Source organism: Callorhinus ursinus, unplaced genomic scaffold (genome assembly GCF_003265705.2).
Source record: "Callorhinus ursinus isolate GAN/ISIS: 27379988/994484 unplaced genomic scaffold, GSC_fseal_2.0 scaffold58, whole genome shotgun sequence".
Lineage (NCBI taxonomy): Eukaryota > Metazoa > Chordata > Mammalia > Carnivora > Otariidae > Callorhinus > Callorhinus ursinus.
In genome coordinates, this window is record NW_027397120.1 from 2,179,034 (window position 1) to 2,199,740 (window position 20,707).

At 53.9% G+C, this 20,707-nt stretch overlaps 1 protein-coding gene across 1 annotated transcript in view; it reads left to right on the forward strand.

The window, feature by feature from the left end:
- Positions 1–20,707, forward strand: part of TCERG1L (transcription elongation regulator 1 like) — a 196,350-nt gene that overhangs the window by 167,131 nt on the left and 8,512 nt on the right. Inside the window, exons 9-10 of the mRNA XM_025880107.2 lie at positions 9,835–9,970; positions 20,263–20,352. Of these exons, the coding sequence (XP_025735892.1) occupies positions 9,835–9,970; positions 20,263–20,352 (226 nt within the window). The remainder of the gene's footprint in view (positions 1–9,834; positions 9,971–20,262; positions 20,353–20,707) is intronic.

Sequence of the window (20,707 nt, forward strand, 5' to 3'; positions counted from 1 at the left end):
TTTTCCCCTTTTGTTTCTAATTTCTTGCATCATTCAGATGTCTTTTCAGATCTGTACTTGGCCCAACATGCCCTTTTCCCACTGAATTGTCTATATCCTGATACGTGCTGTGATTTTATAACCTCTACCGTGTCCTTTGAAAAATTAGCTCATGTTCCAGTAGCCGGGTAGTATTTTCATCAGAGTCCTGGCTGCCCTTTGGCCTTGCTGCTTGCCTGTGGGGGCATTTATTCTCTGCATTACTGTTCTCTGCTCATTTGTATGGGATTGGACAATGACCTTTTCCTACAGCTCAAGCTTAGATGAGCTGGTGACGGGGAGGTGGTCCGAGACAGCGTTCCTGGTCACTAGGCTCTGGAACTCCCCCTCCTTGTCTCAAAGCCAGAGCATGCCCTGCGTTTGGAGCCTGTCTGCGGTGTCCCTCACTTTTGCCCGTGCCTCCCCTTCCCTTCCTTGGCGTGCCTCTGTAATTCCCATATGCTCACGCCAGTTTCTCTTTGCATTTTTCTCAAGTTTTATCCTGAAGGGACCCTCAGGTCCCAGCCCCGGCCACCTCGCCCTTCCAAGTTCCGGGCCATGTTGGTTCATCTGAGGTTGGAGCCCGGAAGGCCCCTCGAGCATCCGCAGGCACCCCCTCTGTCGGCCTGGTCCAAAGCCACGGCCCAGGGCCGCCTCTCAAACTGGGGCCATCTCGGGCCTTTTGTTGTTGCTGTTGCAACGCGAGTGACCCAGCAGCCTCTGTGAGCCACACCCCACGTCCCCCAAGCTGAAGATGCGCCCTGGGCCGGCTCCTCAAGCCCACGTGTGCTCAGCACCGAGTGTGGGGCAACATGGAGAACAAAAGGAGGTACCTCTTGCTCGAGGAACAGTGAGAACCCAGTGCTGTGGGACCAGGTCTGGGTCCCTTGTGCTGCCGTCGTGGAGAAAACATCCTGGGCTCTGAGACCATGTGCGTTCCCAGATGAAGAGACAGCACAGGGCCCCCCATGGTGCTTGAGGACCCCTCACTGCTCGGAACTCTTTCCGATTTAGCCAAGACAAGCCCCCAGACAGGACGGCCTGGCACCTACAGAGCTGTGTTGTAAAGCAGGTACGGGGTCAGGACCTGCCCTTTGGACAAGAAAACTGACCAGTGTCTGGAGACTCAGAGTCTGAGCTCAGTGCCACCCAGAGGAAGGCCATCTGCTATTAGCAACAAACACCTTTTAGCAGGTGGAATGGAAGGAACCATGGCCTTTGGACACAGGGGTGGCCCTTGAGCTGACAAATAAAGCTGCAGTTGAAACACCCTTCTGTCCCTCCAAAGGCCCTTGCCGGCAAGGCCATCGGTGTGGTAGGAGGTCATGGGCCCTGGGTCATAAGTGACATGCCACAACTGTGTGCAGAGAAAGGGATGGATGAATGAAGTCACACCACCGTGGAGAGGTCTGCCTGGCCTCAGCAGGCTGGGGTGCCTTTGGTGATCCCCAGACCCTTTCTGGGTAGGTGTCATCAGGACCAGAAGGTGGGGCCAGAGCAAAACTCCAGAAGTGGGGAGAGCTGGGCAGGGCAGGGCAGGCAGAGGTTTGCCAGGTGGTCAGCGGTCAGTGAGACCACGGGGGGCAGTGAGGTCCTAGGGTGGGTACCCAAGGTCCCGAGCAGCTCAGGCCCCAGCCTGCACCCAAGTCCTACTTCTCCAGGCAGAGCTTGTGTCCCTGTGCTTCCTAGAGCCTTGCCTCTGCATGCAGGCAGGGGACAGCTATATCCCATGCTCCCATGGCTCCTTGCTCTTTCCTGGATCCAGGATCTTGCCTATGGCTGTGTTCCAACCTAGGGAGGCATCCTGTTCGATGCCACCATTGACTTTGAATCCTGACCATCCACACGAGAAGGGCAGTGCTGGCCAAGCTGGGGCCCCTGTACTCCAGCCCCACCAAGGGACCCGGAGCCTACCCTGAGTGATGTGCCAGTGTTCTGACAGCATCCAGAGACAGCTCCCATCCTGCAGTGTCAGGGCTAAAAACTATAGAATACAGATCTTCCAAAGTTCGCCTCATCTGAAGGCCATTTGTTACAACCACATGATAGAATGTCTGAGGCCCCACAAGGCAGAGATTCATAGACTTTGAATCCTGCGGAATTTCATATTGTGTCTAACACTGGAGTTATAGGCTGGCAGTATTTTGATGATAAATTCCCAGCCTTTTTTGCCAAGAGAAAGAGCAAGTTCTCCCCATCCATTAAGTCAAATAAAAGGTGAGACATCACCCAGTCAAAGTGCTGGATCTCATTGTTGGGAGGGTTGGTGTGGATGGTCATAGGCTGCCAGAGACAGTGAAAGTGAAGAATCATCACTACCATCATCACATGACCACCATTATCACCATCATCATCACCACTATGGCCATCACCACCATCATCATCATCATCACCACCATCATCATCACCGTGATCATCACCATCACCACCACCACCATCATCACCACCACCACCATCATCACCATCAACACCACCATCACCATCACCACTGTTTTGTCACCATCACCACCATCATCATCACCACATGGCTGTCATCACCATCACGACCATCATCACCCCCATCAACATCATCACTGTATTGTCACCATCATCACCATCATCACCATTATCACCATCATCATCACGATCATCACCACCATCAACATCATCATCACCACCACCATCACCATCATCACTGTATTGTCACCACCATCACCATCATCACTGTATTGTCACCACCATCACCACCATCACTATCATGGGACCACCACCATCACCGTCACCACCACCACCATCACTATCATCATCAGTACTATTACAGACCGGCCATTGTGCTAAGTACTTTACATGCATCATCTCAGTCTTCCCATCTGTGAAATGGGGACGATACCCATGGCTGCCCTACAGGGCTGTGATAAGGATCGGATGAGCTGATGGAGGCAAAGTAGGAGGACAGGGTTTTACACACAGAATGTCAACAAATATCAGGTGTTCATATTACTTCATTTAATTCTTACAAAAAACAATTTAAACTTTACAGTTGAAAAAAAATCGGTGAGATGATGAGATTTTCCTGAAAACACAGTACATTTTGTGTGAAAGTCCAAGTTCAAAGACAAGTCTGTTGAGATCAAACAGTTAATGCCCAACACTCTGCCTCCTGCATCATCCCTACCATGGAGCTCTCCCCCTTCCCCCCACTTCCCCCTCCCCTTCTTCTCCTCCCCCTGCCCTTCCTCCTCCCTTCCTCCTCTTCCTCCTTCTTCCCATTTTGAGGATATGGATTATGGAGCTTGAAGAGGTTAATGAAAATCCAGAAGACAGTTACTGTGAGCCATGAAGAGGTTCCAGGTATGCTTGGGTCCTGAAGCGTTGCTCTCAGCAATTTTATGTGGCACAGAACAGTGGATACCAAACCCCAGTACATTTACAAAAATAACCTTGTTTTATAAATTTCTCTGACAATTCTTCAGCGAGAACAACCATGCATTCAGAAGGCTTACAAAAATGTGTTAATTACATCCAGACAAATTCTGGAGGAATAGCTCAGAAGGGCACCATTCTGTGGCTTTAAGAAAGACGTCTAAACACCGTGACGCCTGTCCTCTTCAGAAGGTGGGACCCGGAGCTCCACTACATTTAATGTGTCTCCAAGGAAGTCACAAGGAACAAACTCAACCGCAAAATCTAAGTCAACAATGTATTCACTGCCTTTTGAGTATCAAGCACACTGCCTCGCCTCGTGCTGGAGAAGAACACGTGAACAGGCCTGAAGCTGCCTTCAGGAATGTGCCCAGCAGTCATAGAGGCAGATCCAGACGTGGCTCCGACAAAACCGTCGTGTGTCCGGCCCTCCTGCTCAGGAGCCCCACCCTCTGAGCGCAGAGGAGAAAGCAGCTCAGTCGCACAGGGTGGGGCATGTCCTGCAGGGGTAATGGCCAGGTGACCAGATGAAGCCAAGCCAGCTATGAGTGGACAAGGAGCAGGAAGAGCAGGTGTGAAGCAGAAACATCGTGGTGAAGGCACAGAGGTGAGGGAGCTATGAAGACGGGGCCACTGGACCAGGTTGGTGGAATGAGGACCTGAGGGAGCAGGTGGCCCTTCTGCCAGGATGGTCTGTCAGGGCTGCGGCTAGAAGAGAATGGGGAAAGGTCGCAGCTTGGGGCCACCAGCATGCGAATGTGGCCCGGACTGCAGGGCATGGTGCTCTGTGGTGATGGCACCGAGAGGCTCTCAGGAGACCCCAGCGTGGGCTACAGGCAACCAGAGACCTGTCCTGGAGAAGTTGAGACTTCTCTGCACAAACCAGTGTGAATGTTCTAGAAAAAAGCCCATGACCCAGGTGGTTGGTCACTCCGGGGAGGGTGAGGTTGGTGTAGTGATTCCTGGATTGGGCTGGGCGTGTTGGCCCCACATTTCACACCCAGGGAAACCTCGGGCTCCTCATTTCCAGCCCATTGACTTTTGTGTTGAAGAGGCCTTGCTCTTCCAGGGAGGATGTCCTGCTTATGGGCATGTTCCTCTACCCCATCCAGATGCTGGAGTCCCAGCCCCGGAACCGCAGAACGGGGCCTTATTTGGAAATTGGGTTGTCACAGATGTAATGAGTTAGAGTGAGGTCATTAGGGTGTGCCCTAAGCCAATGATGCTGTCCTTATGGAAGGGGACATTTTGATACAGACACACACGGGGACACCGTGGGAAGCTGAGGGCAGAGACCTGGATGATGCCTCCAACACCAAGGGACGCCAGAGATTGCCGGTCAGCCACCAAGCTGGGCAGGCCCGGGGACAGACCCTCCCTCTCCACCTCTGGCAGGCACTCACTGGTGATCCTGGCTGAGAGCTGCAGGGGTGGAGGGGGATGTCTGCTGGGATTGAACCAGGGGGCTCAGGAGCCACACGTTCAGCCCTGGCTGCTGGCTGCCACACTGCAGGCCGTTGGGCACACCTGCTGATGGAATTAGAAGAAACCAATAGTGCCTGCCATCGGAGGGCGGTTCCCTGACGGTCACCTGGCATCCTACAGCTCCACTCTGACAGTAACCAACCAGAGTTAGTGCAGACCCCGTAGGTGAAGCGGCCAGTCCAATCGAAACTGCCCCCACATCAGACACCAGAAGGAAGTGGGGTCCCCAGCCCATCCCCACCTCTGACTTGGCTATAAACTCAGGGGTCTCATAACCTCCCTTGAGGTTTGGGGATTTGCAAGAATGACTCCCAGAACTCTGGAGAGCGCTATATGTAAGCTTACGGTTTTATCATAAAGGGCATGACTCAGCCAAATGGAAGAGATAAGAAGGGTGAGCTCTGGAAGGGTCCAGAGCACCCAGGCCTCTGTCCCTGTAGAGTTGGGGTGCCCCTCCCTCCCGGGGCACCAAGAAGCCCCCCACCCAGGGAGCTCCCCTAGCCCCATTGTCTGGAGTTCTACTGGTGTCAGTATGTGGGCTGGAAGGATTGAATCTCCGGCCGTGTGACCCAACTCAAGCTCATCCCCTCCTTCCTGAGGGTTCCTGCCCTCTGACTATGCGGTCGTTTTCCGGTGGGCCAGGCCCTCCCCGGAAACTAAGGCCCACCTGAGCTTAGGAGGGGCCAAAAGAGGCTTCTGTACAAGGATACCCCTGTCGCTTGGGAAATTCACAGAGAAAGCAAGGACAGAGGCCAGACACAGCCTTTGTTATCCCACGGTCCACTCCCGCCAGCACACCGACCGGCTAGCCGGCCCTGACAGCAGGCCGTGTGGCCCCGAGGGGCCACTGGTTGCAGACAATGGCGGTAAAGCAGAAATGCCAGGGAAGCCCACCCGAGGGCAGGGAGGGAGCAAGAGGGGGTCTAAACAAACCAGAGTCACTCAGCAGCCCCTTTGAGAGGGGTGCCGCCGGCCGGCCAACGGTGGGGACCCGGGTGGTGGCCATGGCTAATGAAGACGCAGTGCTGCAGGAGGCTGACCAGGACAGTGTCCCCAGCAGGGTGGGGCTGGGGGCTGGCAGGAGGCGACTGCCTTTGGCTCTTCCTGCTGAAGGATTTAAGAGCAAGTTGGATGAAGATGCAGGAGGCCTGCTTATCAGATTTCTAGGAACTGCAAAGTTGGGAGAGCTAATGAGTCGATGGCAGAATCAAGATGTTTGAATATTCAGCAGGACTAAAGGAACAGGATCACACTTGCATCCCAGGATGGCCGTCCTTGAGGCATTTCAAGATTGTCTCATCCAAACCACGTGTTTTACCAAAACCAGGTCCAGAGAGCTTCCATAATTTGCCCAAGATTTTGCAGCAAGCTGTCCCCAAGGGGGCTCAGAAGCACGTTGAGCGCCACATAGCCACGTGTGGTTTCTTCCCTGGAACCAGGCGCTCGCTCAGACCCCAGCGTCTCTTCACAGGAGATGGACTCCCTCATCACAGCCTGAGTCAGCCCTTGCCTCTTCCCCTCTCGTGCTCTGCGTTGGAGCAGTGGTTACAGAGAATGTCTCCTACTTCCGTGCAGCCTCTCAACTGATAGTGCTGGTGGGGGGGGAGGGGGGAGGGGGGGGGAGGGAGGAGGCATGTGGGGGTTATAGGGACGGGAGAAGGAGGAGCAGGGGAAGGGGAATGGGGGAGGGCTGGTGGAGAGGAATGGGAGAGGGCGGGGGAGGGAGGAGGGAGGCCTCGGAAGTGCTGAGAAACAGCCCCTCGCGAGCACCGGCCGTGAAAACGGTGCACTGTTCTGACTCTCTGCACCTCTCCACAGGAGGATTCGGGAGGTAGGGAGAAGCGTCTGTGCTTCTGAGAGGTGACCTGTGGGCGCAGGGCAGAGTCCGGTGCCCCGAGTTCCCTCGGCCTCAGATAAACGTTTGGTGTCCAAAAAGGAAACTAGCAACCAGTCGTGCTGTGTCTAGAATCCGTTTGCACTAAGTGTGAGTCTAGTGAATTTTACCAGATCATCTGCTGTCCAGTGCACATGGGCAGAATCAGAAAACCCCGTGCTTGACCTCGCACCCCGGGGCAGACCCACGTGTGCACCTGCTCACGCGCCATTCCCGGCTCAGCTGGACAAGCTCAGGAGTGGTCAGAGGGCTGAGGCGAGGGGCAGAATGGGGGAAAACAGCCCTTCTGCCCCAGGTAGGGGGTGGCCACCATAATGTCTCCCCAAGGATGGGAGACGGGAGCCAGGGAGCATGCTGTCCCCCAGAGTGAAGGGACCCCAGTACGTGGCCCAGACTTGGGGACCCCCGCTCTGGGGGACAGGCCGGACAAGACCAAGCCCCTTTCAACTTACGCACTTGACCCGAAAAATTTCCCCAAGCAGGTGCCAACCTGTCAAGGCGTCTGCCATGGGGTAAAACTGCCTCCAGATGAGAGGCACCCCACACAGCTGGCAAGACTTGTGGGTACCAGTGACTCTGCCCTTGGGGATGCTGCCTCTCATCCTTGGTAGTTTGGGCTTGAGCTAGTTTTATTAAAAGTATTAGAATTTGCTTTTTGTTAAAGATACCAAACTCATTCAGCCATAAGAATGTCAAAAATATATTTAGCAAGTTTGCATTTACTTTTGACCAATTCTAACTGAACTGAGAGCTTCACGTTCTGGAAGGCATCCAGCAGCTCTGAACAAAATATTGTGTTGAATGAGCTATAATACGTGATCATCGCTGAGCTTGCAACGTTCCTACTAATCTTGTTTCAAGTTCCAACAATATAGGTCTTGTTTCCATACTTCTATTTTTAACTAATGAAAATTTATTACAATGAAATCCTAATTACACACTCTGGAATAGGAGACAATTGCAAATCCACTGGTGATTTTCTTTTTTTTTGAAAATCCACATAATCACATAAGAAGCAGAGAATGTAAGTTCTCCTGAAATAGTTGGCCTATAAATAAGATTCCCTAATGGGCTGAGCAAACGTCTTTGTTGTTGTTGTTTTTTCCTTTGTGCATTTTATAGTAGGTTGGGTTAATCCATACTCCACCCCTGGTGAGTGTTAGAGAACACTGCGTATTCTCAGCACATCCTAAAGTTGGTAACTGATGGATTTCCAAGGTGTCCTGGATGGAGAGTGATGGGAAACGCGGGCTTCGGGGGCAGGGACTGGCTTGGTTGAGTGATGATATGACCTTGAACGGGCCTCCTCCTGCTCCCCCCCCACAACGCACGGATTGGGCAGACTTGCCGGATAACCCGTGCGGGCGTCCATGATGCAGCACCAGAGCAGCATCTCTGGTCTCTGCATCTCCATGTGCCAATGGCCACCAGATGTCCCCGGGAGCACGAGCACCCTGGGCGAGGGCACGGTTCTGCCCCTGTGTCAGGAAGCCCGGGTGGGTGTGGCATGAGTGCTTTCACCCACTAATTCCCAGGGTGAGGCTGGTTTTGCAAAGAAGTGGGGACATGCCATTCTCTGTAGGTGCATGTTCTTTGCTCTTTCTGCATCCTCTAGCAGGCATACAGGGGGCACCGAGTCACGGTGCTTGGCAGGGGGAGTTGGCAGCCTAACTTGACCACAGTGCCATCAGAAAGGGAAGGTTCCCTAAAACTGCCGGTCTGAGGACAGAGTAGATTTTCCCCCCTCGTTGCCGGAGTCGCTGGCCATGGGACCCGACTATGGGGAAGAAAGGGGCAGGGCTGGGCCAGGGGGAGGCCGCACAGAGGGATCCGTGGGGGCACATCAAGCTGCTCTCTGGCCAGTGTAGGTGGACTCTGTGCCTCAGGGCTAAGCACAGCCTGCACTGAGGGGACCGGAGCGGCGGCTGGATGGGCTTGCTCCCACGCGGGCCAGGTCAGGGAAGGGGAGGGCGTCATGTGAGCACCTGTGTCTGCAGGTGGCTGAACTTCTTCCAGCAGCAGAGCACCTGTGTCTGCAGGTGGCTGAACTTCTTCCAGCAGCAGAGCACCTGTCTCTGCAGGTGGCTGAACTTCTTCCAGCAGCAGAGCACCTGTGTCTGCAGGTGGCTGAACTTCTTCCAGCAGCAGAGCACCTGTGTCTGCAGGTGGCTGAACTTCTTCCAGCAGCAAACGCTGAGATGGTTTAGAAGGAGGGCCCGCAGTGCTGCTGGGATAAGGTGCAGAACGAAGAGAGAGCTATCGAATGGGCGGCAGAGGACAAAAGGCAGGATGCTGAGCTGGTGCTCAGTAAGAGCCGGCTCCTTCCTTCCCCCGGGCCGCCAGCCTGCTGAAGGTGGCGCGTTGGATCCCTGCTGCCCCGCTGGGCCCTGGCTCCTGCCTGCTCCCGATGCAGCCTGCTGTGTGGGCCGTAGTGCGGCCACCCCTGGGCCGGGGGGAGGGAAGGGTCCGGAGGTCCCGCTCTGCACCTTTCCCCGCGCAGATTGCCTGGGGCGGGGTCTGGGTCCCTGCTGCTGTCACTGACCTCTCCCTGTCGGGTTAGACCCCAGGACAGTGTTTCTGTACCCAGAGTGTTGATCGCACACCCCCTGGTAATTGTCTTCCTGCGTTTGTCCAAAATGAAGGCCTCGCTAAAACAAAACAGAACAGGATGCAAGCCCTGACGGGTTGCTGTGGTGGAAAGGCTCACCCCTTTACGTCCTCTGACGCCAGGTCTGGGGGTGAGACGGCAACTCTGGGCCTTCCCGGGGGCCCGACTCGGCCCGCACGTGCACCCACCATGACCTTCGCTCCCGGCTGGTGCCCTTTGGGTCAGGGCTTCGGTCTCGGCTGCACCCCGAACACAACAAAGCAGTCCACATCCAAGAGCAAAAGCGCGTCCTCTGTGGGGCTACCGGCGCCTGGCTTCTCCTGGGTTCTCGGAGTGCTTGCCTCTGCAGGTGTTACCTGGAGGCTGTCAGAGGTGGCGGGTGGGCCTCCCGGGGCATGTTTAACTATCTGTGTCTTGTGCCCTAAAGGACAGAAGGCCGTGTGAGTCCTGGGCCGGAGGAGGCAGAAGGACAGAGCCAGGGTGCCAGGACGCCGCCGCCCCAGATCCTCCTGCCGCTAGAGGAGCGGGTGACCCACTTCCGAGACATGCTGCTGGAGCGAGGGGTAAGGACCCGAATGCAGATGACGGCTGTCCCCAAAGCCAGTCATTGAGTAATGGCCCCCCACAGCCTGAGGGACACTTCCCTTCCTCCCTGAGTTCATGGAATCAGGCTGAGTGAAATTCGGGTGCCAAATCGTTTGAGACCGAAGCAACATGAAAAGAGCCTCTGCTGCTTGTCTTGAAGGGTGTGGAGGAGTCACCAGCCCCTTCCTGCACCTGCAGCTGCAGGCCCCTGAGAGACAGACAGGAGGGGACGGTCACCGGGACTGCGTGCAGAAAGCCTCTGCATTGATGAGCTTCCTGCTGGAGCCTGGGCAGATTTGGGGGCCCACACCTCCCAGAGGGGAGTCCCCTGTGCTCATCTTTGCCAAACAGGGGCCAGTTTTAATGAAATTAGGATGTCTTAATTATAGTTGACTTCTGAACCCTGGTTTGAATTTAGGGGGGAAAACATTTTAGAATCAAATAACCTTCCCGTGACTTTTATTTCCATCTTTGGTTTTCGGATATAAAATGAGCCAGCTCTAATAGCCCAGTTGGATTTCTTCACAAAATGAGGCTGAACGCAGGGGTGGTAGTGGGAGCCTCTGTGTGCTGGTGATTATAATGGACACGATAGTGACCTTGGGAACTCGAGCAAATCCCCTCTGCAGTGAGCAGCTGCCCCCAGGCTGCCTCTGGCTGGGCCGGCCCCTCCCAGCAGCAGGTGCAGGGGGCGCTGCGGCCAGGTGTCAGGAAGACCCCACTCCCCCCAGAGCAGGGGGTGGAGCAGGGATCCCCAGAGTCGGGCTGGCTGGAGGCCCTGGGGGTGCAGGGAAGCTGGGGCAGTAGGAAAGAGGCGGTCCAGCTGTGGGAGCGCTCCCTTCCTGTGCACCGTGAGTGTTAATGCCTAAGCATCACTCCAGCTTGTTATCCACTTAAAACTGAAATACAGCCCTCGGCCGTGAGGGACTGGAAGGAAAAGTAGACTCACGAACTCGAAACTGCAAAAGGCAACGTGCGAAGGCTAAATTAACATTGATGCCAAGCAGCACAGAGGTGCTAGAAGGAACCCACACAGGACGGTCTGTGAGCACAGATGACGTGCTCCACGGCCCCAGTCCAGGGCTGACCCTGGAGTGGACCCACAGAGCCCGTGACGCAGGGGCTGATCTGCTGTAGTACCTGCTGTCCTCTCTTCCTCTCCACCTTCACGTTGCCCCCAGGCAGCTGCAGGACAGGTCTGTGGCATTTCTCCTGAGAAGTGATAAAGCATAGTCTTCTCCCCGCAAAACGCCCGAATAGGCTGCTTCTGTCCTGGAGAGCCATCGGCCTGGTTGCTCCTGAGGTTTGCCTTGGCCCTCGTTAGGTGTTGATGGACATGCAGGTGGTTCTCTGCCCTTGTCACGTGCAGAAATATGTGTATTTCTGAGCATTTGAATCGAGCTGGCCAGTCTGTTCCAGTTGAATCAGCCAGCAGGAGACATGATGGCATTAGGAGCCTTCGAGAAATAGAAGCAAGCATTCATTTCATCTTTATAATGCCTACATCGCCCATCTCTTTGTTTTGGAAACCAACCAGGCCCTGCTCACCAGCACAGCATCAAACTAACCCCATGGCACCTTAAGGCTGCTTGAGACCCCCACCTTCCTGCTGGCAAGCCAGGTCTATAAGGCTTCTTGAATTTATCCCAATGGCCTTCATTGAGCAGTTTTAATAATGAGATTTTCAGTGCATTCTTGCCCCGTTGAGGCGGGTGATTCTCTTTGATTCTTAGATGCTTCTATGTGAGAATCTTATGTAGATGAGAATCAGCAAAAACAATGTGGAAATATAAAGCACCACCCTGGATTTCTGAGTTTCCCCTGGGAAAAAGAGTCTGGGGGTAAAGCCTGAACCCCTATGTTAGGAGGATTTCAGAAGAAGCCCACACACAGTTCATGAATAGAAAAGATCAATTTGAATTTACTGCTGATGTCATAAAGCAATGCCACCATTTATGACTTTTTTGACTTTATAAAATATGCCAGCAGATTTTATAAGTTATTCATGCTCAAGAGAATTTGATAGCTAAGCCCATAACATTTCTAGTTGCTTAAAAATGAGGCACAGAAAGGTCGCTTTTTTCATGGACTGAGTGATTAATAAGGTTTTTTATTGCATTTGTTCAATGCTTCCGTCCAGAAATTCATGTACTTACAGAATGATGGAGCCAGTTCCTGCAGGTTTCCAGTAGTTTAAGGAGGGCATGGTTTGGGGCACTCCATGAGGGATTATGGATTGGGAAGGGGCCTTTGGCTTTGTGGTTTTGTAGTAGGTCTCTGATGGCTCAAGGAAGGTTTTATTTTTATTTTGTTTTACTCTACAAACCACAATAGAGCTTAAAACCAAACCAAAACAAAACAAACCTCAGCCTATGAAGGGGCAGGTTTAATTGGATAGCAGATTGTTCATGTGATCCCACCTATTTAGATAAATGTATTAGAAACATTTTATGGAGAACTTCTTCCTCCTGCCTCGTATCCCTCAGGAGTAGGGATGGCTTTCCCAGGGGCCGGGAAAGGAAGACCTTTGGAGAGCCCTGGATCTTGTTCCGGGGACTCTAGGCCTTCTCCCTGCAGCTAGAGGCCCCACCTCCCTCCCCGACTTCTGAGGTCCCCCTTCCCGTGGACACGCAGACAGCTTTGCCTCTCTGGAGCTGGAGCTGGCCCTTGGGGCAGGACGCGCTGAAGGGCTCAGTTGTCCTCATGTACCAGCAGCCCGTCATGGCCCTGTGGCCATGTGCACCTGCAGTCCGCTCCACGCGGTGACTCTGTGCTCCTCAGGGAGCTGAGCGGCCCCGTGTTCCTATGGCAATTCCTCAGAGCTCTCAGGGCACACGGAGTACCACGGATAACACACAATTGTGCTGTGCAAGTCATATAGGCAGTAAAAGAAAATTTGCAAAAAAAAGTCTCAATAGGAAAAAAGGTCACCCCAAATCCTATCCTAAGAGAGAGTTATTTTCATCAGTGAGGTACACTTCTTTCCAGTCTTTCTAAAAATAGATTTTAAGATATCAATCATAAATATCTTTGTCTTGTAGTATATAACCAGGATTGAATGTAATGGCATGTGGCTCAACCAAATATTTTGTTTAACATGGTCGATTTTATGAGGCTCAACCTTCACTTATAAATTTGTGTACTGTTTTCTCTTTTTAAGCATTTTTTTAAAGTGTCAGTATCAACCTTTGGAAAACATTTTAGATGAGGTCATGATATTCAGTTCATTGTCAGTTCAAAAATCCTGCATTTTCATTCATTGCTCGTATTCTTCAAATTTGCTATTGTAAATAACACCCAATGATCAAGTTGACACGTGAACTCTGTGTATGTAGGATTGTTTCTACAGGTTATAAACATTTGGCCTCTCTTACCAAATTGCTTTGAGAAAAGTCATTTTCATGCAGTGTACTCTTCTAGTGGCCACGTTTGAGAATTCCCGAGAGTGTGTTTTGCCAGCAAACCCCGCCTGACGAGTGAGAACTGTAAATATTTATTATTTTTTGAACTGCATTGTTCGTTTCCTTGGGTTTACGTTTTGTCTCGGCCTCGATGGTGTGGTTCCTCTTTCCTGAACGGACCGCCATGGCCGTGGTGATCCGGGTCTTCAGATGATATTTTATTAGTGATGATATCGTGTTCTCTTCATGGAGATGCCCTTGGGGCGGACAGTGGACCACCCACTCTCATTGCCGGAACGGGATTCTGTCTATCCCTAATGGGAAAATAACCCTCAAACATAAATTAAATCCACGGAGGATGTTGGGATGACAGTGTACAATTCTATGTATCGATCAAAATAGAAGAAAGAAGCTGAAGTTGGTAAAATCCTATGAGCGTCACCATTGAGGATGAGCAAGGAGCACCCCTCACCTTTCCAGCTGCCCAAGCTGCCTTCAGTGGTCAGGAACTCCAGAATCCATGCCTCCCAGGAAATTGGGTAAAGAAGGGAATGGTATAAGTGCTAATTACAAGGAACATGGTATTTGTTACCAGCCTGAGCCTGCGGGAGCCGGCAGGAGAGCAGGGCAGAGGAGGGACGTGGAGCAGGGACGGAGGACAGCGATGCAGATTTCAGAACTGAAACTCGTCCACGGGACCCGGTGCCATGAGGGTTTGTGGGCGATGGCTGTGGGGGCCTGGGCTGCTGGGGAGGAGCAAGTCCTGGAAGGGGAGTTGTGGGTGGAGTGGGGACGTCTGGGCTCAGGCGGGGTCCGGTGGAGCTGGGGATGGAGGATCCTGCACGGTGTCGAGGCCAGTGTGGGAGGGGAGCTGGACAAGCTGGCTGGCAAAGTGGAACAAACTCCCAAACAAGGGGCCCACGTCTCCAGCCTCTGGTCCTGGAGGCAGAGGTGGGTGGGCTCAGGCTGGAGGGAGGTTCCTGAACCTTCTTCAGGGGCCACTGGGTCTCCAGCGTGGCTGACCGAGCACCACGTCCACCTGTACCCAGTGGCTTCGGTGCCCCTCAGAGCCCTGCAACTGCTCTCCACCTCCTTCCCTGGTGAGAGAGGCCTTCTGCCTCCCCCAACAGAGGCATTGGTTAACGTCCCTGAGGCTGGGCTGCTGGAGATGGCTGAGTGTGGGGCCTGCCAGTGACCAGGGACCAAAGGCAGGTCCCTGATGCCTAGCCCAGCCCCCTCCTCTGGCAGCTCCAAGCACAGGCTGGCCCCACACGCCGGTGAGCGGTCTCGCTTGCCTGTTTTTCTTGTTTTTAGTGTCATGGAAGGGAGCGTTCTCCAGGAGCTTCACTCGCGTCGCCAAGCTGAGACGGCCCGTGGAGCCGTCCTCTGGGCCCTGGGCGGGTGCAGCCTGAAGACAAGAGTGCGCTGGCCACGGCTGTGGGGCCTGCGTCCCGGAGGCTGGAGCTCTTGTCGCAGAGCCGTGAGCGTGATTGAGAGAGATCGCTGCCTTCCACGGGGCAGGGAAGCCATGGAAACCAGAGGAAAAAGCCACCCTAATGATGAATAGCCCACGCTCCGGATTCCGTGTCACCACTGACACACACAGAGCAAGGAAAGAGTAAATACAGCATGGCTGAGAGTCAAATTTGGGCAAAAACATTAGCTTCTGATGTACGTGCATTTGTGTTAGAGCTGGAGATGAGCCCCTCGGAGACCCCGAGGTCACCCAGCAGTGTTCCTGAGCCCAGACGGCAGCTGCTGGGGGTGGAACCCTGACAGAGCCGGTGGGAGGCAACAAGGATGGTGCCAATGACAGACAGACAGACTCGGTCACATCTGCAGCCCTGCCCTGGCTCACGGGCTGCCCAGGTGCTACCCGAGTGTGTCCCAGCACATGCTGTCCAGCCCGCTGGCACTCGGGGCAGGCAGGACCCATCCTCGGCAGCCTTCCTCCCTTCCCCTGGCCCTTCAGTCCCTGGTTGTTCTGTGATCCAGTGATTGACAGATGCTCAGAGTGGCCTTTGAGGATAAAAGCAGCATCCGACTCTTTCCTTCGGGGCGCCCTGCCCATGGGGGCCTTTCTGGTCATGACGACCTCCCTGAGCCCACGTGTCATCTCAGGTTCCAGCTAGAACCCAACGCAAGACCCTTTTCCTCAGCTTTCAGAGAGGCTTTCGTGCAGCTGGGGCTGAGGTCAGAACCAGTCTCATCTGGAGATTTTTCTTCTTTTTGCACAAGACAGTCACCTTCACTGGGCTTTGATGGAAGGTCAGCCTCGCCTGTGCCCAGCAAGTAGAGGAGGCAGCCGCTGAGCACGGGGCACCCCCAGAGGACCCTGCCAGCTGGGGTGGGTGCTCAGGGAAGCTCAGAGCTCAGCCTGCCGGGGAGCCCCCACACTGAAGCCGGGAGGGTGACTGGGAGCCACGGGGGCCCTGGGTGAACGGCCGGCCAGTCTGAGAGCTGAAGAAATGGAACAGTTAGGAGACCATCGAGATTGTGCAGGCACGAGATGACCATGTCCATGAGCTGCAGTGGCGAGGTGCCATTTACAGCTAGTTCCAGCAGGACTCGTTGGTGTGTCCAAACCAGGTTATTTTCCTGGAGAGCGCACTGACAAGCACTGGAAGAGGAGGGCCTGGCTCGCACGGCTGCGAGAGGGTGCGGGTTCCCCCGCTGCCCGTCATCCTCCAGACGTGCCACATGGGGACACCCCTAAGCCAGGAGCCATGTGCCCCTCCACCCACTGCCCGGAGGTCCATGCTGGCCTGCAGTTTCAGGTTATGGCGGCATCTGCTGGGGTTCGGGACGGGCGCCCTGGCTGCGTGTGTCTTAAACCACCGGCCCCACGGCCTCCGCTGTGTAGACAGCAGGAAACGGCAGCTCAGGCCCTAGAGATGGTGAGGGGAGCGCGTGCGCTGGAGGGGTGCGAGGCCGCACAGGGAGGAAGGCAGGGTCATGGTGCCACGGTGACCTGTCGAGTCCGTGCCCGCGATGCTGCCTCAGGCGGGGGGCGGGGGGGACACCGCAGGGTGGCCGAAATAAAGATTGTGCAGGAGTGCTGAGGAGAGGCAGAGGGCACAGCCTAGGATAGCGCCCCGGGGAGCGCTCCGGGGCAGCAGAGCTCCAGCCCTCCCGGAGGAGCCCTATCTCCCGGTGGCTGGCTCGCCCAGGTGCTCACACGAGTCCGGGATTACCGGTGACAGGAGCTGATAGCGGGCTCACAGAGCCCAGGCCTGCAAGGGACACAGAACGGGCACGGGACCCAGCGGCTGGGGAATTCCACTGCTCAGGGAGCCAACTGTGTGGGAATGCCAGAGTCCAAGAAGTGCAGGCTAGACTAGGAGACAAGTGGCCGCATGCCAGTCCTGGGACCCGGCAAGGCGGTGGGATCCTAAGGCAGCCCCAAGGTCCCCACCCCCAGGGTGCACCCCGGAATAACCCCCTCCCTTGGGAATGGGCAGGCCAGTGAATAGGATGGTGGGTCTCTCCATGGGGACATTACAGGACGTTACAAGTCTTACACGCAGATTCTCCCGCCGGCTGTGGAGAAGCAAGCCACACTGGCATGGAAGGGCTGTGGCAGGGAACACTGGCGGCCTTGGGGCTGAGAAGGGCTCCTGCTGGCTCAGCAAGAGAGGGGAGGCCTCCATCCCTGTCCCGTGGAGTGAGCTTCCCAACCAAGACATGACCTTGGGGACATGGGAGGCCCAGGCTTTTAACAGAAGCGATTCTCATGGTCCATCCTAACTGCAGTTCTCGGGAGTCCTCTGGCAACAGCTGGGTCTCACAGACAGGGCTGTGCCCCCTGCAGGCAACGAAAGGCCCTGTTCCACGCACGGCTGTCCATCCTCCCCTTCTGCTCTGAGCCCCGGCCCCGGGTCCCATGCCTGGCTGTGCCTCTGTCCACCACGGCCACTGTTCTCTGACCTTGAACAGCACCTGTCAGCGTGGCTCTCGGGTGATGTGACAGCACGCGTTCTGTCATTGTAGATTACAGTCATTGCAGAGATGGCTCTCTTGCCTCTCACACAGACTGAAAATTCCTTTGGAGCCAACTATATATTATTACTTTTTAAAGGAAGATTGTATTATACATCTAGAACTCCAAAAACCCTCAACACACCAATTCTAACCCGCACTGTGCCTTCCCTAGCGAGCTGAGATGGGGTGTCCACTGCAGACACCAGGTGGACAGGAGCCTATCCGTGTGGGCTGAGTTGAGGTTGAACCCTGGGGTCAGTCAGCCTGGACGCTTCCCCAGGAAATCCCTGCCCCAGTGCCCACATTTTATCATGTTCTCAGTCCTTGGAAGAAAGTCTCTGCGTGGAGCCTGGGTCATCCTGCCCAAGAACAGAGCTCATGAATATTAAAAAGGGGGTTTTATTTTTATTAGGAGAGATAGAAAATGTCAGTTAAAAGAAAACAAAACAAAACAAAAAAAACCCGTACATTATGCTCTACCAAGTAAAGCACCTTAAAATAGTATCTCTCCTGGGAAAACTTTAACGTGTGCAAACTAAGAGGGTGAATGTAAGCTGCCTTGTAGCGCCCCCTCTCCTCTTGCCCAGGGGCTCATTCCCCACCCAGGCCCCAGAGTAGCCCTTCCTAACACACACGTGACGTGGGACTATGGCTCTCGAGATAAGGCACAGCTTCCTCAGTCTGCCTGGGACTCTCCCACCTCTTCCCAGCTCCTCCTGGGCTCCTTCACCCCCAACCCTGCTCCCCCACTGCAGCTACCACGTTCCCCCAGCTCAGGAATGTGGCCTTTTCAGCCCAGACAGCCCCTTCCAGATGTGTTCCCGTCCCTTCAGGAGCTCGGTGAGTGTCCACGTTCCAGAATAGTCGCTGCTCTGGAGACTCATCCCCAGGCTGGTGGAGGGGCCCTCAGCACCCGGGCACATCTCTGCTGTGGCCCAGTTGCCTCCCAGGAGACTATTAGCTTATTTATCCGCCTGAGCCCAGACCATGGGCTTTCTGGTGTCTGGGAGCCTGACTTCCTCTGAGTCCTCAGACACAGCGCAGAGCCTAATGCAGAGTCAATATTTAGTCAATGTTTTTAAGCGAATACATTATTCTGTAAATGACTTAAACATTTCCTTGCTCTGTCAACGGGGAGAAGCTAGAAGCTGCACATCCCACAGCAACAGGCACACTCAGCACCAGATCATGGTGTCTGATTCGTCCTGCAACAAGAGGAACCGGAATTCCCGGAGAAGTGTCTGATTCTAGGGCTGAGGCAGGAGAGACAAGAGACGAGGCTGGACTACCCTGAAGTTCCAGGAAATAAGGAAGTGCCTCACCCCAAAATGATGCGGTAGCCAAAGGAACACAGGAGCCAGGCAGCAAAGCTCCCCATGGCCAAAACTGGAACCATTTGAGCAAAAGCATAAAGTCATATTGGATTATCACCCAGATTATGAAATAAATAGCCATGAGTGCGTAGTGGTACATGTGAGTGATGGAAAAAGAAGTAAATGTGAGAGAATGGGTGAACATCCCATTCAAAATTCCAAATAACCTGTATTTGGATACGCCCTCCCCCAAGAGGTGGAGCGTAGCCCTGAGCATAGGCTGCACAAAGTGACTCCCCCTGAGTAGCACAGCACGGAACGGGGACAGAGAGTGAATTTGTGGAGGACAGATCCGGGGAGTGCAACCTCAGCCAGGAGGCCGGGGCCAACTCCGACCTGCCAGATGTCATGGTGACAGTAAGTACCTTGAGGGGTTGTGGTGACAGTGGCACCTGGCTCTGGGCTCCTCCCACAGAACTGAGAACCCCCAACTAATCATGAGCAAAGCTGAGATCAGTCCAGTAGAGGGGCATCTTCCCCCAGAACCCAGAACCTCCGACTAATCATGAGCAAAGCTGAGATCGGTCTAGTAGAGGGGTGTCTTGCCCTAGAACTCAGAACCCCCATCTAATCATGAGCAAAGCTGAGATCAGTCTAGTAGAGGGATGTCTTCCCCTAGAACCGAGAACCCCTGACTAATCATGAGCAAAGCTGAGATCAATCCAGTAGAGGGGCGTCTTCCCCCAGAACTGAGAACCCCTGACTAATCATGAGCAAAGCTGAGATCAATCCAGTAGAGGGGCGTCTTACAACATACCTGGCCAAGCACTCCTCAAAACCATTAAGGTCAAAACAGCAGGGAAAGTCTAGAAACGGTCACAGCCCAGAGGGGCCTCAGGAGATGCGATGCTGTCATGTGGTGTCCTGGGTGGGACCCTAGCAAGACAAACAAACCTAGGTTAAAACTAAAGAAGTCTGAAGTGTGGACCTTGGTTAACAATAGTGTAGACGAATCTAGCGTCCATAACCAATGTAAGGTGTTAAGAGTATGGGAAACTGGGTAGGACATGTCACCTTGTAATATTCTTGTAACTTTTCTGTAAATCTAAAACTATTGTAAAGTAAAATAGTGTGTTTAAAAAAAATGACCTACCTAAAAGGTTTAAATATTGATTTAAAAATCAACTAAAAGTATGCTAAACTCAAGACTATTGGCAAGAAGTTGCCCCCTGTCATGGCCCTTGGTGTTCTGAAAATTCTCACAAACACTTCTGCCTTCAAGATGTGACATTCCAGAATGCCCCAGCTCCCCGGACATAACAGGGGCTTCAGAGCAGAGGCACGTGGCCCTGGAAGAAATCCAAGGAAGAAATAGTGTCATGAGTGTAGAAATTAAATTTTCTAATGCTCTAAGTATCGATTTCCTAGAGAGTTGGGCATGCGTAAGGCTTCCATACAAGCCGTGTCACTGAGCCCACGGTACCTTAACGCTGTTTTCCACCATTGATCATTTCAGCACGAATTCAGACTCAGCCTTAGATGCTAAAAGCAACTCTATTGAATATCTTTCTTCAGGTGTCAGCATTTTCTACCTGGGAGAAAGAATTACATAAAATCGTGTTTGATCCACGCTACCTCCTGCTAAACTCTGAGGAGCGGAAACAGGTAATGGGGGGGTGAGGCGTGGGGGCGGGCTCTGCACGCGCAGCACCAGCATGGCACACCTCCGCAGGTGCTTGCTGATGCGCAGGTGACTGTTGTGTTCCTGTTGTCAGGGGAGGGCTGCAGACGGAGTGCACGCTCGTTGTGAGCTTGCACAGGAGTGGTGACCAGGACAGAGGAAGCTATCCCTAACTGTTCCTAGCGAACCATCTGGTGGTGACTCCATAGGACAGATCCTCCCATTCAGACATGAGAAGGCACTGGCCACACCCCAGATGAGCGTGTTCAGAAGACTTAAGGTCTTATATGATAACAGTGAAGGAGAAGAGGGCCCAGGGAACAGTAGGAGCACATGTAT